Source organism: Marmota monax, unplaced genomic scaffold, assembly GCF_021218885.2.
Source record: "Marmota monax isolate L192 unplaced genomic scaffold, Marmota_monax_Labrador192_F-V1.1 WCK01_AAM20220418_F8-fsc00059, whole genome shotgun sequence".
NCBI lineage: Eukaryota > Metazoa > Chordata > Mammalia > Rodentia > Sciuridae > Marmota > Marmota monax.
Genome location: NW_026693595.1, coordinates 6,494,190 through 6,512,243, shown reverse-complemented (window position 1 = coordinate 6,512,243; position 18,054 = coordinate 6,494,190). Strand labels below are relative to the sequence as shown.

General features: G+C 43.3%; 1 protein-coding gene across 2 annotated transcripts in view; it reads right to left on the bottom strand.

Moving 5' to 3' along the window:
* Klf9 (KLF transcription factor 9) overlaps window positions 1-16,762 on the bottom strand; it is a 35,712-nt gene extending 18,950 nt beyond the window's left edge. Inside the window, exon 1 of one of the 2 annotated variants that reach the window (XM_058584025.1) lies at window positions 15,278-16,762. In XM_058584025.1, the coding sequence (XP_058440008.1) occupies window positions 15,278-15,782 (505 nt within the window). In that variant the 5' untranslated portion in view covers window positions 15,783-16,762. The remainder of the gene's footprint in view (window positions 1-15,277) is intronic. The other variant, XM_046459385.2, reaches the window with a different exon arrangement.
* Window positions 16,763-18,054: the final 1,292 nt, after the last annotated feature.

Below are 18,054 nucleotides of genomic sequence, written 5' to 3'. Positions count from 1 at the left end.
CTCTCAGAATATCAATAAAGAACCATAACTTCCTACAGATGGGCAAAATCTTGAGGAAAAAGTTGTTGTGGTGTTTGTTGTTGTTTGTGTGTGTGTGTGTGTGTGGTGCTGGGGACTGAACACAGGGCTTCTTGCCCTCTATTACTGAGCTACACACCACCCCTGGCCCTAAATAGTGTTGATGTTGTTGTTGTTGTTTTAAGACTTTTTGTTAAGTTGTAGATAGGCACAATACCTTTATTTTATTATCTATGTGGTACTGAGGATGGAACCCAGTGCCCCATGCATGCAAGACAAGCACTCTACCACTGAGCTACAACCCCAGCCCTAAATAGTGGTTTTTTTTGTTTTTGTTTTTGTTTTTTTGACAGCAAAAAAGCAACTAGGATTCCATGGTAAAAGGATAATTTGACTTTAGAAAATCATGTTGATATAATTCCCAAACATTCAATGTTTGTCCCTAATAAAAAATCTTAGAAAACTGAAGAATAATTCCTTAACAGGATTAAAAAAAATGCAGATCTGAACCCTTCCTGTAGCAAGGTCAATAGTGAAATAAAGTTAGCATTCTTACTAAATCAAGCCCAAAGAATGAAGGTGCACATACTCCTGTCATTATAATCAAATGTTGTTAGGAAATGCTAGTGAGTGAAATTAGATAGCAAGATAAGAAGTAAATGGTGGGAAGAAGGAAGTTTATTAAGTAAGAATTATTTGCAGTTGTTATAACTTCCTTATTTGGAAAATACAAGACAAATTCCTGAAGAACTGCATACAAATTAAGCACAGCTGGGCGTGGTGGTAAGTGCCTTGTAAACCCTACCACTCAGGAAGATGAGGCAGGAGGATTCCAAGTTCCTGGGCCACTTAAGAGACCTTGTCTCAAAATAAAAAATAAAAAGGGCTGGGGATGTAGCTCAGCAGTTAAAGTGCCTCTGGGTTCAATCCCCCAGTTAAAAAAAAACCCTGCTAAGCATTAGTACTCTGAATAAGCCTAACAATAAAAGTTCAGGACCATCAAGAAGAAAGCCATACAATCTTGATGTGAAAGAAAATGAATAAATGGAATGTTTCCCATGTTAGACTCAATGGTGTGAATACAGCAATTCTGTACAAATTCATCTATGAAATTAACCACACACCATAAGAATTTCTTTTTCTTGAATTTGACAAAATTATTTCTGAAGCTTATTTGGAAGAATAAACATACCTAACTTGCCAAGAAAATTCTTAAAAGAATAAATAATAAGTGAGCACTTGCAATAGTAGTTATTAAAATGCATTATTAAAGTTGTAATAATTAAGATAGTGAGAAACCAGCATAGGAAAAGACAAATTGGTAGAACAGAGCAGAGCCTGAAAATAAACCTAAGAATCTATAGGGATTTAGCATATGGTAAATGGAGTATTTCAAATCAGTGAAGCAAAAAAATGTTTAATTCCGTAAATGATGGAGACATAAGGTTAAACAGAAACTAAATCAGGATCCCTACCTTATGCTTCTCACTTAAATGAATTCCAAGTGGTTTATATTCATGCAAATGCAAAAAATAATAATAATAATAGAATAAAATAAAACCATAAAGGTAAAAAAAATATAGGTAAACATTTAAAGAATCCTGGAATGAAGAGAGACTTTCTAAACATAAAACTAAAATTCTATTAGAAGGACAGTTTTGAATACATAAAAATGCTAAACTTCTATGTGGCACAATATATGTATATTTGCATATATCTATGCAAAAAAAAGAACACTTACAAATCAAAATGAGTAGTCCAATTTTATAAAAGTGGGTAAGAATGCAAATAAGCAATTTATAAGATAAGAAATACTAATGACCAAGAAATAAATATATAAAGCTATATTAAATCTCATACATAATCAAAACATGCCAATTAAGACACCAACGAAATATATGTGAGGCTGATGAAAATGTCAAAAAGTCTGTTCTTACCTACCATTGGGGGAGGCTTGAGGAAATAGGCCCAGTACCACACTGGCAAGACTCATGATTGATCCAGAGCCATCTGGCAATATTTTGGGGGAATTATTTTTGGTAATAATTAGAGAGGGACATGAAAATATAGAGGTATACCAGTAGGATACAAATATAAGTTGGGTACATGGGAAAAGGAAAGATGGTGGAAAGAGATGGACATCATTACCTTAGGTAAATATGAGACTACATATATGGTGTGACGCTACATCATGTACAACCATAGAAATGTAAAGTTGTGCTGCAATTATGTACAATGAATCAAAATGCATTCTGCTGTCATATACACCTAATTAAAATAAATTAATTAATTTAAAAAAAAACTATAAGTTGGGAACAATTGTCCAACAGAAAAGAGCTATTTTAATACATCATTGGAGAACATACAGTAGAATAGTATGGCCTTGTTAAAAAAAATAGAAATTAAATACCAGACTGATATATAATGAAATGGAAATATGTTAGCTATTCACTGCTAATCGAGAAGGTCAGCTGAGTGTGGTGGAGCACACATGTAATTCCAGTGACTCGGGAGGCTGAAGGCAAGAGGATTGCAAGTTCAAAGCCAGCCTCAGCAATTTAACAAGGCCCTAAGCAACTTAGCAAGACCCTGTCTCAAAATAAAAAATAAAAAAGGGAGGGAAATGTAGCTCAATGGTAAAGCACCTCTGGATTCAATCCCCAGTACCAAAAAAAAAAAAAAAAAAAGTTTGTCATCTACTGCATGCATGTATGAGTATCTATAGAAAGAAAAAAATCCTGGGAGAAGAGACACAAAACATGAATGGTGGTTACTTATGTGTGAAGGAAATAAAGAACAACTTCTACTTTCTGTTATCTTCCCCTATATTCCTGATTTTTAAAACAGTGAGTACAGATTTTTTTGATTATAAGGAAAAGTTTTCTTTTATAAAAAATTTATTTTAATGTTTTTAAAAAGTATCATTGGGAGTGGTGGTATATGTCTGTAATTCCAGCAACTCAGAAGGCTGAGGCAGGAGGATCCCAAGTTTGAGAAGCAAGCCCAGATAATTTAGACATACCCTCTCTCAGGACAAAATGAAAAAGGGCTGCGGATGAAGTTCAGGGGTTGAGTGCCCTTGGGTGCAATCCCTAGTACTGAAAAAAAAATAATATAATAATAATAATAATAAATAAAAGAATATATTCTGTGGGGGTGGGGGTAGGGGTGAGGGTATGATTTACTTTACATTGAGAAATTATTGGGACACTCCAGGTGTCCAAAACCCAAGAAAGGAAGAGTCAATCTGTTTCCTTCTCAAACAAATTGTTAGAAAGTTAAAAACTTTCTGTACATACATCTGCTTTCTCACTCCTCCCACACTCCCCTCTTCTCCTCCTCTTTCCATGTGTGTGAAGGAAATGGCCCTCACAAGAACAGACAGGAAGCTTCAGAGGTGGAATCACACCAACAGTCATGGCAGGAATTGCCCAACAAAGAACCACCCTGGCTAGGAAGATGTGTGAGGAGAAAGACTGTGAAGAGAAAGACTGTAAAGATCAGAGTCCAGGAAAGCATTCCTCAAGAACCAGGCTGGTGCACACATCCCACCCAGACTTGGACCCAGCACTCAACCACCCCACTGATGTACCACCTGGCCTCCCTCCCCCCTGGGAGGCAAGAAAGAATGGCAGATACAAAAGGAGAATGATTGCTTTTACTGCATGCTCCAATACCTTAGTGGGTAGAACCTCTAACACATGATAGAAGAGGTGTACAGGCCACACCTTTATTGCAGAAATAATTTCAATTGTTAACACTGAACTCAAAAATCAATAAGCCCAGCAGCTCAGGAGGCTGAGGCAGGAGGAGCTTGAGTTCAAAGCCAGCCTTGCAATTTAGCGAGACCCTGACTCTATAAATAAATACAAAAAGGGAGGTGGGGCGCTGGGGATGTGGCTCAGTGGTTAATTAAGTACCCCTGGGTTTAATCCCTGATTACCCTCCTTGCCCCAAAAAAGCTTCTTTTGTCAGAAATATTGCTGTAACTGTAGATGTTCTAGATGAATACAAATACTGGATAGACTTTGAAAGAATAATCCCACCCCATTGCCATCCCATCCTACTACCATTCGCTCCTGACCCTTCACTGAATCCTTGTGGTTTGCATTCCTTTTGTTTCATTTGCTGATTCAGTCAAATTACTATAGAGCTTGGAAGTGAGATTTTACTTCCTGGTTCCAGTGTTCCTCTATGGAAAGCAGGTGATGCCCCGCTGTAGGTTCTGAAATGGGAAGTGGGTGTGTGTCTGTCCCTGTACTGTACTTCCTGTTCCAGCTCTTTGGTGTCTAGGAAGCAAGCCTATCTGCATATTTCTGGCATGACTTGAACCTCAACGGATTTATGAGAAAGTTTGTGCAGTTCTGGTGGGTCTCAAATGAAAGATGGCAGACAGGAGATTCTTGACTCAACCCAGCAAGACCTATATCTTGATGTCTGTTCTGTGACTCTCATCTCATGGCTCCCAGATAGCCATGCCATCAGAAGAGGACACAACCCATATTCCACAGCGCACTATTTGTTGCTAAACTAGGATGTTTGATAGCTATGTATATTAAAAGCATTCTGACTTAACTATATTCCCAGTTTATGTTTATTAGGTTGTCATTCCAGCAAACAGAGGGCATCTGTATAAATACAGATGTTTCTAAACAGTACCCAGAACCCTTAACTCTCCTCTTAACAGGCATGGGAAGTCCCCAAAAGTACCACTATTGCCTAGCTTCCATAAGCTAGAGCTTATGGAGCTTGCATAAGCCCCCCTTAAGGAAGTCCCCACATACACGTGGCGCGGCTCAAAGGGATGTGTCTGAGGGCATGCCTTGAATATTTCTACCCTTCCCCAAATTAGAGTGGGGAGGACTGTGTTCCTAAGCCCAGAAACTCATTGGGAAGAACACCACTAGAAGAGGGCTGCCTCACGGTACCCAGTGAAGACCACCAAGAGCAAAGGACAGCATGCCACATGGATGGCCTGTTGCCAGAAGAATAATAGAGCACCCTCAGGAGAAAGAAAGGCAAAGGACCCCAAATCAGAGCAAGAATCCTGATTTTGTAAACTTTCACCCAAAGAGAATGAGGTGTCCAACTGTCCTGAGATCTCAGTGGAATCCTCCATGGGCAGGAGTTCCTGAGTTGTGTTTTGAAATTTGGGAGTTGAGAATAAATGCCTGGGTGAGGGAGACAGCCCATTCTCTATCCTGCTGGGAAGCCCTGATGAGTAGGGTCCTGCTCCCTCCAGAAGCATTTTGTGGCTAGTCATGGGTAGGGTTTGCAACATGAAATAGGGAAAGCCAGATGTTTGGTTGTCATTTGTCTTATTTCCATTAAAATGATAATGGGGCAACACAGTGTAATCCCAGCTGCTCAGCTGAGTCAGGAGGATCTCTAAGTTCAAAGGCAGCCTCGGCAAAAAAGCGAGGCACTAAGCAACGAAAGGAGACCCTGTCTCTAAATACAAAATAGGGCTGGGGATGTGGCTCGGTAGCTCAGTATCCCTGAGTTCAATTGCCAGTGCCAAAAAAATTGATAATGATATAAAGCTACAGTAGAATTATGGAAGTCCTGGCATTTTATGTGTGCTTTTTTTGTTTGGTTTTGTTTTGGTTTTTGTTATTTTTGAGCTCTTTTTCTCTCTTAGGGTTTCTTAGGATGTTTTTGCGTAGCATTGTGCATACTGAATAGACTTCTGGATCTGAATGGAAACCGCTATATAAACAGTTCATCTTTGCACAGACTAGTGCTTTATTAGCACATAGGGTAATAAATGTTCCTGTAAACATGATTCATTTCTCTGAGCTAAATGGACAGTCTTGAGTTAGGATCAAGTAACTGGCTCTGAAGATCACACTATTATCTGAAGATAATGCTGTTAATTCTTTTTTGCTTACTCTTTTTTTCTTTTTCTTTTTTTTCTCTAAGAGCATGCTGTTATATTAGATCCAGCTTCTACATCATCCACTCAGAAAGGCCTGTAAGTATGTACCTGTACAAACATGTCAAAATAATCTGTTTTCTGTAAAAACCCTGTTGTCCATTCATTACTGGCCTTTTAAGTTGAACTCCAGAGACGAGAGAAAAAGATGTTGTCATACTGTTTTGTCTCTCATTTAGTCAAACTGTTCTTTTGAACATCTGCTTGTGGGTCTAACTGAACTAGTAGAGGGCCTAGGTGTTAGTTTTGCCTGTCTTGCATTTATTCCTTTTTGGGTAATAAATAGTGCACTCTGAAGTTCCTACTCCCTTCCTACTCAAGAGTTCATGTAATTCCTAGGGGTGACCATAACACTCTTCCAGACCCAAGAGGTTGGATGAGCCCCAGTCATGCCACAGGAATTGATCTCAGGGATGGGCATACAATTTGAGTTTAGCTATGCAGCTTAAAGGCCAGGGACTTTTGCTGGAATCACTGGGAATGGGAAATGTCCTTTCCATGGGGCTTGCTGAACTGGCAGGATGTGAGTCTGGCATTGTGGGCAGCCATCTTAACACCATTTAGAGACAGCCTGCCCATGAATGAAGCCAGAGCAAAAGACAGCAAGGCTGAGTCACAGAGAGTAGACACCGAGCATCTGTATCCAGAAAACCTGAAACGGAGTGACCCCAGTTGTGTCTGCAACTCGAACCAATAAAGTTCTATTTTTTACTAAGCCGGTCCAAGTTTGGATTCTATTGCATGCAACCAAAGAATCCTGACTAATATACTATTGGATGTAAAACTGAGTTCTTTTTCAATCGAAGGGAAACAGCCTGTGGATAACTATGGCAAATACAAGGTAGGTGTGATCAAAGTCCAAGATGTCTGCCAAAACTCCTAACCAAGGTTCATGAATGAGATAAAAACCAGAGTTAGAGCAGGAGTAGACAGCTGAGGATGGATGGCTTTGGGGGAACCAAATCCAAGAGTGAAACAGTCTCTTCCCACCACCAGAAACCCAAACCGGGCAAATGGTACTGGCCTGTAATCCCAGCAGCTTGGGAGGCTGAGACAGGAGGTTCAATCTCCAGTATCCCACCCGCCCAAAAGAAAAAAGAAACCAAGGGATCCAAGTCAATAGCTATTCATTTACAACTCCAAGCACCTAGAAACATACTAGGAAAACTCCACTGTAACCTTAGGTCAGGTTAACTAGTCTGATTCCTCCTATTAAATAAGTACCTAATAAATAACAGCACCTTTTTAATCTCAGGATTGCTGTGAAATCATTCAGCTTGGAACCTAGCATATGATACATATTTGATGTTATTTTTATTGCTATTATTGACAAAATTTACAGTGCCTGCTATCAGCATTCAGCATAGTGTTTTGCATAACAATCACTCAATATTATTTAAAGGAATGAAATCCTGATAGATTCTTCTAGCATTCTAAACAAAAATTCTAAGAATCTTTAGCTGGGCTTGGTGGGTGGCACATGCCTATAATCCCAGATACTCGGGGAGGCTGAGAGGCAAGGAGGATCAAATTCCAGGCTAGCCTGGGCAATTTAGCAAGACTCTGTCTCAAAATGAAAAATAAAAAGGGCTGGGGATGTAGTTCAGTGGTCGAGTACCCCTGGGTTCACTCCCTAGTACCACCAAAAAAAAAAAAAGACTCCATTTTGGTTCAAGTCAGGCCCTCCCACAAGCTTGCACTTCTACCAGGATGAAGGCTTAGCTCCAGAAAGAAGTTCAAACTTAACAAAACACCACTACCTGAATTTCAAAACCTTGTCATTATTTTTTTTCTAATATTTATTATTTTTTTAGTTGTAGTTGGACACAATACCTTTATTCCATTCATTTATTTTTATGTGGTACTGAGGATCGAACCCAGGGCCCGTGTGTGCTAGGCAGGCGCTCTACCACTGAGCCACAATCCCAGCCCCTTGTCATTATTTTTTGTATGGTTTAAGATCCGGTCTTTTAATTTTAAATTATTGAAAAATGTCCTTACTTTTTCAAAAGACTCAATCTGGTCAGTCAGGGATGAATTCTAATTCTTCTTTTCAAATTTGTGAACATCCTCATTTTACTAAAAAATTAAATTCAGGGGCTAGAGTATAGCTCAGTGGTGCAGCACTGGCCTACCATGTGCTAGGACTTGGGTTTGATCCCTTGTACTGCAAAAAATAAATAAATAGGCTGGGTATGGTGGCCCATGCCCGTAATCCCAGTGGCTCTGGAGGCCGAGGCAGGAGGATCCCAAGTTCAAAGCCAGTCTCAGCAATTTAGCAAGGCCCTAAGCAACTTAGCACGAATTTATCTCAAAATAAAAAATAAAAGTGCTGGGGATGTGGCTCAGTGATTAAATGTCCCTGGGTTCAATCCAGGGTACAAATACATACATAAATGAAAATTCGAAGATCTATCAGCCCTGGCATTAGATGGTCAACTAACTGGTTCTTGCAGCTCTGGAACCATCACATTTCAGGTCTGGATTCTCAGTTCTTATCTCAGGATTCCACAACCTAGTGTAGCTCATGATAAACTGAGATAAAAGGGAAGCCCATAAACACAGGCATTAAGGACAAATGGAAATGGAGACCCTACAAAAAAAAAAAAGGATTCTCTCACTCCCTTCATGGGGGATCTCGTTCTAATGAATATTAACAGTAGTCCTGTATTTGCTAAGGGGACTGCTTGATGCCCCAACAAGACAAATGTTTACTTTTGGCCTTAAAGCACCACAAAGGTATTAAAGTTTCAGGATTCCAGGAAGGGAGCAGACCCTTCCCACTGCTATGCCTTGGGCTGTTCCGGGACAGCAGCTCTACAATAGAAGGGCAGAGGCCACTGGCTGACTCCACCTCTGCCCTTTTACTTGGTTAATTCCTTGAATCAGCTCTTTAAACCCAGGTTTAAAAAAAAAAAAAAATGTTAACCACAGATTGAAATCCTCAGGAGAGCCCGAGAAGGAATTCAAAATGAAGAAAGCTCTAAACATCCACAGAACTAAGCTTGAAGTAGAGGTTTTAGCATTTTCTGCTGAAAAACCCTTCTGGGTACCTGGTAACCTTATGGTGCCCAAAAAAGGTGGCTCTGGAAAATTACCAATAGGTCCAGAGTCACGTGCTAGTTAAGGCAGAGAGATGCTTTTGAGCCCTCACAGAGTACTTCCAAAGCCTTCCAAGTCCCCCAAAATATTTAAACAGAACAATCCCCATGTCTCTGAGATGGTGGCACATGCTTTTTTTTTTAACAGACAAAATGATGGATGAGATGACCTCTCAAGGTCACTTCCAACCTTTTGAGTTCTATTCTTTCAATACTAACAACTGTTGCCACCCAGTGCTCTGGGCCGGGCCTAGGCCTATGACTAACTTCCAACAAAAAGTGGGATGGAGGGAAAGCCAGGATTCCTCCAAGACCACTGACAGAGGATTTTACTTCTTTCCCTTTTCAACCATCTGGGTTTTTTTTTTCTCCTTCTTTTTCTTCTTCTCCTCCTTCTTCCTTTTGCCCCTCCTTTTTGTGTGTGTTGCATAGAAACAGAAAGTGCCTTTGTACCAATTACTAGGCACTAATTTACGCAGTTCAGTGGGCGCTGGGCTTGCTGGAGAAACATTAGGAAAAGGTGGGTGGGTCGTATGTGGGGGAGGTTGTTAACAGGGAAGGCTTTGCAGACTGCAAGCGATTCCCCAAGGCTTAGAACAGCCAGAGGGAGAGAAGGGGGGGAGTGAGTATCAGATTTGGAAGTCAAGACTAAGGAACTCAACAAAGCCATTTATTAAAAACAAAAATCAAGAATGCTAAGGATCATAAGGCACTGAATAATCAAACTGATAGGCTTCCAATTAGATCATAGCGTGCTTTTTTAGGGGCTCCTGAAAGTGAGTACTGGGAATCATCCGCCCACTTCTCTTCTCAATGAACTTATTAGGGAAGACCATTGTCAGCCACTTTCCCAATATGTCACATGATGTTTCTCCCTGGGAAATTCAATCTGGGAATTTCCCACAGACATTTGCAGAATGACTAGTTCTTGGGATAAACGTCAACAGTTGAGACAGGAATATAAATCTGATCCTTATGTTCAGAATCCAGAATTCATTTCCCCCAGGTCACATCTTTATGTCTGAAGGGAATGGGGTGTTGACCATCAAAACAGCACTGTTTACTGTAACACCTCCCTCTCCCTCCCAGGGCCCCACTTACACTCCTCCCATCTCTTCTCACCACCCACAGAAGATTTGAGAGGAAAATCACAGAAATGATGTGTGTACTCTGTAATTTTACTCCACTTGTGTTTTCTGTTGTGAAACAGTAATCCTGCCAACCTTAGAGTGACTTCCTCTGAGCCATCTCCACCTTGTCATTGCGAGGGCAGATGGAGGATGATGGGGGACAAGTGAGAAATGAGGGAAGGATTGCAACTGGTCCTTTACCCCTTTCACTACTAGGAATAAGAGCAATGCCTACCCTCCCCATCCTTATGGGGTGACTTTGGCTGTGGGCTGGAGAGCTGTGGGGCCATCCTTCTCTGGATTCATGGAAGTCTTCACCTTTGGTCCAACACAGAAGCAAACCCATAGGAACCCTGCATGCTTAGAAACCTTCTGTCTGCAGAGGCCATCTACATACACCCCTTAGCTCCATTCTCCAATGCAGATCGTTATTTCTCCCTAACAGGATACTTACAAGTGTGTTTTCATTCTGTTGGGGAGTGTTGGGGCGGGGGGGGGTATGTGACATTGTCCCCAAGGGGGCAAAAATTAGTGCTTTGGAGGGTTTAAAAAAAAAAAACTTAAGTTTTCACAATAGTTTGTGGCTTTCTAAAAGGTCACAGTCCATAAACAGCTCTATAATGTGACTGTGGTATTAAAATATCATGGCAGAGGTGTGGGCAATCGTTTATTAAAAAGTCTAGTCTCATTAGGGGAGAGAGAATGGGAAAAGGGTAGAGAAACATTTACCTGTGCAAGCCCCCCTTAGGCTTAGTTGTTATGAAATGCCACTCTACCAATCAGTCTGGGTAGTCCTCTGGAAAGAATAGGGCAGAGAGAATTCCTCTTTAAGGATCAGGGTACAGGGTCTCTGTTCCACTCAGGAAGAAAAGAGAAAGTGGTAAGGACCAGGCAGGTGTGGCTTCATGGGCAGCCAAGGTCCCTTAGTCAGGGCCTGGGGTCAGAGCAAGAGCCTGTCCCTGAAGCCTTGCCCCTTGGGGAAAGGAAATGGATCCCACTCACACCTCTGATGGTCCTAGACTCCCCTTGACCAAATAGGTGACTCCAAAGCTTGGAAGAAGAGTTCAAGAGGCACAGAAAAATCTGGCACCTGTGTAAGCAAACTTTTTACCTGAGTTAGAGAGGACCAGTAATGGACATTCCTAGAGGAGCTGAAAAACCTATTTCTTCTATTGGAGAACGACTTCTGCTGTGGGGGCTATGCAGATCCCTTCTACCAGGAAGTCTAAATACCCCAAGAAAACAGTCCAACAGGATAAGGAGCAGCTCAGGCAGCCCCTCGGGTTTGCTGCAGCTCTCACCACTCCTTATTTTACAGAAGTTTCCTTTTGTTTTATTAATAAAAGCTGTCGGTTTTTTTTCCTCTAAATTGGGCCGCGATGGTTGGTATTTGGGATGGATTTTTCAGACTCCAGTTACCAGTATCATCAGCTCAACCTACTGTCACCTATTGAGGACAGCTGACTTCCCCTCCAAAGAGAATAACATAAAATACTCTTAGGCATGAAAACAAGGTCTAAGGTTTCTGTTGATTGTATATCAACCCAGTGTGACTCTATATCAGCCTGTTCTGATGACTTCAGATCTGGAATAAGATGTAGTTGTTTCCTTCTCCAAAGGATACACCCCCACCCCACCCCAAAATATACATATATGCCCTGTGCAGCGGATCTGGATCCACAAAGTCAGGAGACTTAAGACACACTTAATGTTACATTTTCAAATAACAGCAGTATGGTCTGATTCATTTTGGTCTGCTACCCATGTCTAAAAAGTCTGAGAACAGGACAGAGTGTATTTGCTGATCCATTGTTCAAACTTTAGGTTTATCAACTGAACAGATATATCTGGTCCAGAAGGTAAGGGAAATAAAATTGAACATATTACTTGAAAATGTAAACTAACACATGCCAGGAGTGATGGAGCACACCCGTAAACCCAGCAACTCTGGAGGCTGAGGCAGAGGAACACAGAATTGAGGCCAGCTTTGGCAATTTATTGAAATCCTGTCTCAAAATTAAAAAATAAAAATGGCTTGGGATGTAGCTCAGTGGTAAAAAGCATCCCTGGGTTCAATTCCCAGTACTGAGAGGGAAAAAAAAGTTTATCCTGTGTTCCCTGACTTTGAGGACACCTTTTATATTACACACAAACTGTAGGATTTACCACTATTCAAGGATGTGGACTCTTAAGTGCTTTATGTGTTTAATTTTGCAGTGTTGGGGGATCAAATCCATGGCCTTCTGCATACTAGGCAAGTGCTCTACCATTGAGCTACACCCTAGCTACATCTGGGCACTTTATATATGTTAACTTTGCACAAGAACCTGTGAGTTTAGAATAGTATCCCTATCTTGTGGATTAAGAAATGGAGGCTCAAAATAGAGGTTGTAAAAAAAAAAAAAATGCCAGCAGAGATCATGTTAACAATTAAAATAAGAGGCACTGGCCCACAAATAAATGATTAGTTCAAACTGATTGTTGCTAGACAGAAATTCAGGTCCCATCTTGCCAGATTTTTAAAATTTTCCACCGAAGCCAGATTTCTAGATTTGTGCTGAAATCCTGATTTTTAGACATTGGTAACTAATTAAATTTTTATACACTCTGTATTGGCCAGGCCAAACAAATCCACAAGCAAATTCAGCAACAAACCTCTAGTTTGCAAACTCCGAGTTAAAGTAATTTGCTTAGGGTCTTACAACTACGAAATAGAAGGACAAGTCACAACCCAATTCAGCTAACCACAACTCTCCTTCCTCTCAGGACACTGTGCAGGGAGCTACACCGAAAAGATTGAAAATTTGTTGAAAAACTTTAACTTCTAAAGTTGCTGGTCTACTATGGAAGCAGCAGCTGTAGGAGGCTCTATAAGGAAGTGAGCAAGCACAGGGATTCTCAAGGGAGTGTCGAGCAGTACTGAGCAAGGGGGTGTGGCTGGGATTCTAGCTCTTAAACCTTCACAGAATGCAGACATTTTAAATGCTATCTCTGTCCACCTTCTGGATTTAACTACCAGAAGAAAAGAAAATCAGGAAGTTCTTTTTTCCCCACCCAGAAGTGGATTTAACTTGAAGCTGTTATCTGAAACTTCCAAATGAAGGAAACCTCCTCTACAAGTCTCTTAATAGTCCTGCTTCTGGTAACATTTACAGAGGCTGAGGATTTTATCCAACCATGTGCTAGGATATCAGATTCCCCCCCCCCCCCCCCCCCAAAAAAAAAAAACACATAAATAAGACACACTAGCATTCAGCATATCACTAGTTTAAAAGACTGTAGCACTTAAAATGGGATGAACATTTGCCTTCATTTTCCTCTCTGGACTGTGTAAAAGGTTCTCCTGAAAACAGCTGAGCCGACTTGCCTTATGGAGAATTAAAGAGCAGCACGCATGCACGCACACATAAGCAGCCATTTCTATAAATGCTTAAGAAAAGCACTGAGCCGAATGGCCCAGAACCCTGGAAATCCTATTCCTGAGTCTGACAGACTCTAGCTCACAGAGGCATTGCGGACCTTCACAGCTGCACAACTGGACAGCTCCCTGAAGGAGAAAATGTCTTTGCTCAAGGTGGCAGTGGGTGTCTATGTGAACAACTGAACTCCGGGAACATGGCTGACATGGCCAGACCCGCCCAACAGCTGCCAGTGAGTAACACCCTGGTGGATACACCCCTACTTCACCCCCAGAGCCACGCTAAAGGTCACAACCCCCAATGCAGGCACATGCCTTTTATCAACTTTACAGATAGAAACTTTAAAAGGTGCTGTTTTATGGCAACCTAGATGCTGACCCTAAACAGGACCTAATTTTGCATTAACCAGAGAAGAAATTCAGACTTATTCCTGTGCCAGCAGCCACCTCCACAAGAATCACTTTCCTAAGGAAACAAATTGAGAGGCAGTTACATAGCCTTTCTTTTAAAAACCAAAAGCAAAAGTAAAGCAAAACGGAAAATCCCAACAAAGTATCATTTTGAAACCCAAAGGCCCAGGGTCAATTCTTCAAAGTATCAACCCTTTACACCAAAAAGCTACCTTTCCAAGCAACTCCAACAACCTCTTAAACATGGCGTCTTTAGGACAAGAGGGAAAAGCTGTTGAGGACCAACCCCCCACCACCACCTTATCAGAACAGCAGTTAGAGAAGAACCTTTCTAAAGATGGTCAGGATGTCGAAATGCTTTCCACCTTTTTCAGTGCATGTTAAATAGAACCAACAGAACTGGCTAACCAAGGTCCCTACAAGTCTCCAAAAGCCCAGCTTATACAGCAAATGTCTTTGCAGTCACATTCATTTGTCCAGCTTTGCTGCTTGTTCTCCCGAGAGCGAGTCGACCTGGCAGCCTCCAGAGCCGCCCAACATTCACTACAGAGCCTTGACCTCGGGCAAGGACCACACCTCACTAACCACGGTATTCAGGGGTGGAGGGCACGTCCCCAGTCACAGGGGGGAAAAAATCAGCTCTGTAATTTCGCTCACTGAGAAGGTTAACTAGTGATGAAATTAACCCACCAACCACTACTTGATCAAACTCCTCTGCTGCCTGAAGCAGTGTCATTTTAAACCTCTCAAGGGAACTCTAGGCCAAATTTAAAACCACCTTGGCGAACCCTGAAAAGTAGCAGGCATCCAGCTAAGTGAGTCCTTAGTCATCCCTAAATGTGCAGCTTCCCCCCACGTTTCGTCCACTTCGCTGCGACCCCACAACGGAATGAAATTAAAGATACGCCATCTGACTTTCCTACCGCCAGCGTCTACACAGCTGGGGTGGCCCCACCAAGGCTGGGTGCGGAGTCCCGGGGGCGGGGCGGGCCAGGGGCGGGGCGGGCCCCGATCCCCGCCAAGCCACGCAAAGCACTCGCTCTGCCCGCCAGTGTAAGGCTCTCCGTGGCTTCTGGACGCCAGAGACAATTAAGGAGAGAGTGAGCTTTCCACGTCTGCACGACTAAATTATTAAAGAGTTAAACAGCATCTTATCCAAAATGTTCGCACCCTCGAAGCCGAGTGCGGTGTCCTGAACGCCAAGGTACACTGCCTGGCCAAAGGTTAACCCCAGAGCGCGGGGGGAAAGGACGAAGCTGCTAACCTGTATGCACTCTGTAATGGGCTTTGAGATGGGAGGATTTTCCATAGACTTTCCCACAGCCACTGTAGGGGCACTTGTGCCTCTTTTCGGAGGCGTGTTTCCCTTTCGCAGCCACTCCAGGGTGGAGGAGGGAGAGCGGGCTGGGCGCGCTGCCAGGATCCTGTCTCTCCTCCGGGCTGTGGGAAGGACTCGACCCAGATTCGGTGGTCACGTCGCTGTCGGATCCCATATCCTCATCAGGACTCTCCAGACTGTCGCTGCACACCGATGGGGTCTGAATGGGTCGGTACTTGTTCAGATCCAACAAGCTCTTGGCAATGGTGACCAGCGTGCAGTAATCCTTCCAGGTGTCCCCCGGGTCACCGTGTTCCTTGGTCACCTCGCGCTCAGGTAGTCGCAGCCGCTCGGTTTCTGGAGCGCCCCCATGCTCCGACACCGCAGCGCGGTTCGAAATGGAAACCAGACACTGGGCAGCCACAAAGTCCATGTAGGCGGCCGCGGACATGGTGCGGGAGACAGCAGCCTCGGAGGCGCGGTCAAAGTTGGCGGTGGCTGCGGAGGTTCGGCTCTGGCTGCCCTGGCCTCGGACGACTAGCGCGGCGCGGCGCGGCGCGGCGGCCAAGGGGGCGGGGGCGCCGGGCGCTTCCGACTCGCTAGAGCGCCGAGGCGACCTCAGCCCCTCATCTTTACGTAACCGTCAGCGCCTCCGCACGCAGCATCCACGGCCCGGGTCTCCGCCGTGCCGCTGCCTCTCGCCACTGTCCCTGCCCTTCTCCGGGCGCGATCTCCACGACAGGCGCCCCGGCCCCTCTAAGCCGGCTCCCTTGGAAAGATGCCACACGTGGCGGTCGCAAGTTTAAACGACTGAAAACGCCCCCGAGGCGCTGGGAGAGGAAACTGCAAGAGAAGCACACGCCCTCGGCCGCCTCACCGTCGAGCCAAAGCCCTTAGACATTCACCCCACCACCCCGACGCGGGTGGCAAGGACCGGACCGAGCGAAAGGTCTAAGACACACTTTTCCCCCAGTCCACTGACGGCTTCTGAGCCCCTGCTCTGGCCGGTCCGCACCGTTCCGGCATTCTCTCGCTCAGTAACAATTTCGCAGAATCCCATCACGTCACAATCCAAACCCCCTCCAATTGGCCAGTGGGGAGGGTGATTCAACTCTGTTTACTTTCTCCCCCTGCCAGTCAGAACGGCCTTTCGGTGGAGAGGTGCGTCTAGAACTGAGGCGTGCGGCCAATCCGACTGTTCCGTTCCACTGCCTCGTGCTACCCCTACAGTCTCGAACGCTGACATTTAAAAGGGTAACGGCCGGGAGGCAGGGAAGAAGCGGCCGCTCATCCTTGGGAGTGCTGCGGGGTCCGACAGCCGGTCCAGGCCTCCTGGCTCACCGGCCAGTTTGCAGAGCTTCGGGACACTTCCTCCCTAGTCAGTTGCACCCGTCCTGTGACAAAAGACAACTTCAGTTTTGGTTTTCCAGCCTGCAAACAGTTAAGTGACTTCCTGCAAACGCTACAGTCCCAGCAACCAGCCTTCCAATCAAAAGTAAGTTGGTTGATGTCACTGGCATTCGCTCAGCCAATCAGAAGGACGTTCCGAAAGCAAGCGCTCGACACTTGTAAACGCGCAGAGCTGTAGTGAAACTGGACACATCTTTGTATTTTGTGTTGCTGGTAGTGAAGTTGAGCTATAGATGGGAGGACAGTGATGAGTAAGTGCAGTGTGAGTCTATAATTCTTTTAAAGCCCTCAATATGTCAGGACAAATTGTCCAAGAATAAACACAAATGAGAAAGCATCAATTCATTTTTTTTTTCATTTTTGTTTTTTGGATGCAGCCTACTTTGGAGCAATTGTTTAAAAAGTCTCCCATCCAATACATTAATTATAAGCAATTCATACTTAAAAAAAAAAAACAGCTAACAAAAGTTCTTGTTTTAAAACATGGACTTTGTCCAGATTGAAACACTCCATTTTTGTTTTTTGCCCTGTCTCACTACTTCTATTTTTCTGGTGCAAGTTAGTCTAAGTAAAGCTTTTTTTGTTTTTTGAGTCCCTGGCCTTGTGCATGATAGAGAAGTGCTGTACCCATTGAGCCATTTCCTTATCCCTTTAGTATTGTTTTGCAACTATTTTAACCCACCTTCACATAAATGGAGACCCCCCCCAAAAAAAAAAATCCCTAATTTGTACTTAAAAAAAAAAACACCATTTTCTCTCCAGAGATCCTGGCATGATTGTTAGGGCCTGTTTCCTTTCCTTTACTTTAGAAATGTGAAGACTGACTCAGAGAAGGTAGACAATGACAGATTTTAACAGAACTAAAATATCAATCTCCTGATTATGGTTCTTTCTGCTTCACCAACTGAATCCTTTGGTTTGTGAAACATTAACTGTGCTAAACAGAGTCTTAGGAACTGGAACCAGCCAGAAATCCTTAGCATTGAATACTGTGGCATTACTTGATCAACAATTAGTGTGGGTCTTAGAGTCTGATTAACTCAGTTTGCTTCTCCCCCTCATGAATGTGGGGTTGTTTTCCATCTTGATAGCAGTGAAAAGAATCTAAGGCTAGTGTCTCTTGCAGGAGGCATCCTGTCAACACAATTGATTAAAAATACATTTACTTTCCTGCCTGTGAGAGGTACCTGTTTCTATGTGATGCAGATTCAGTGAGATCCAACTCTGAATCTCACTGGCTGTTAAACTTTGTTAACAAAGTTTGAGAAAGTTACGCCAGGTTCTTGGTCTCCAAATGAAAGGTCTCAAATTAA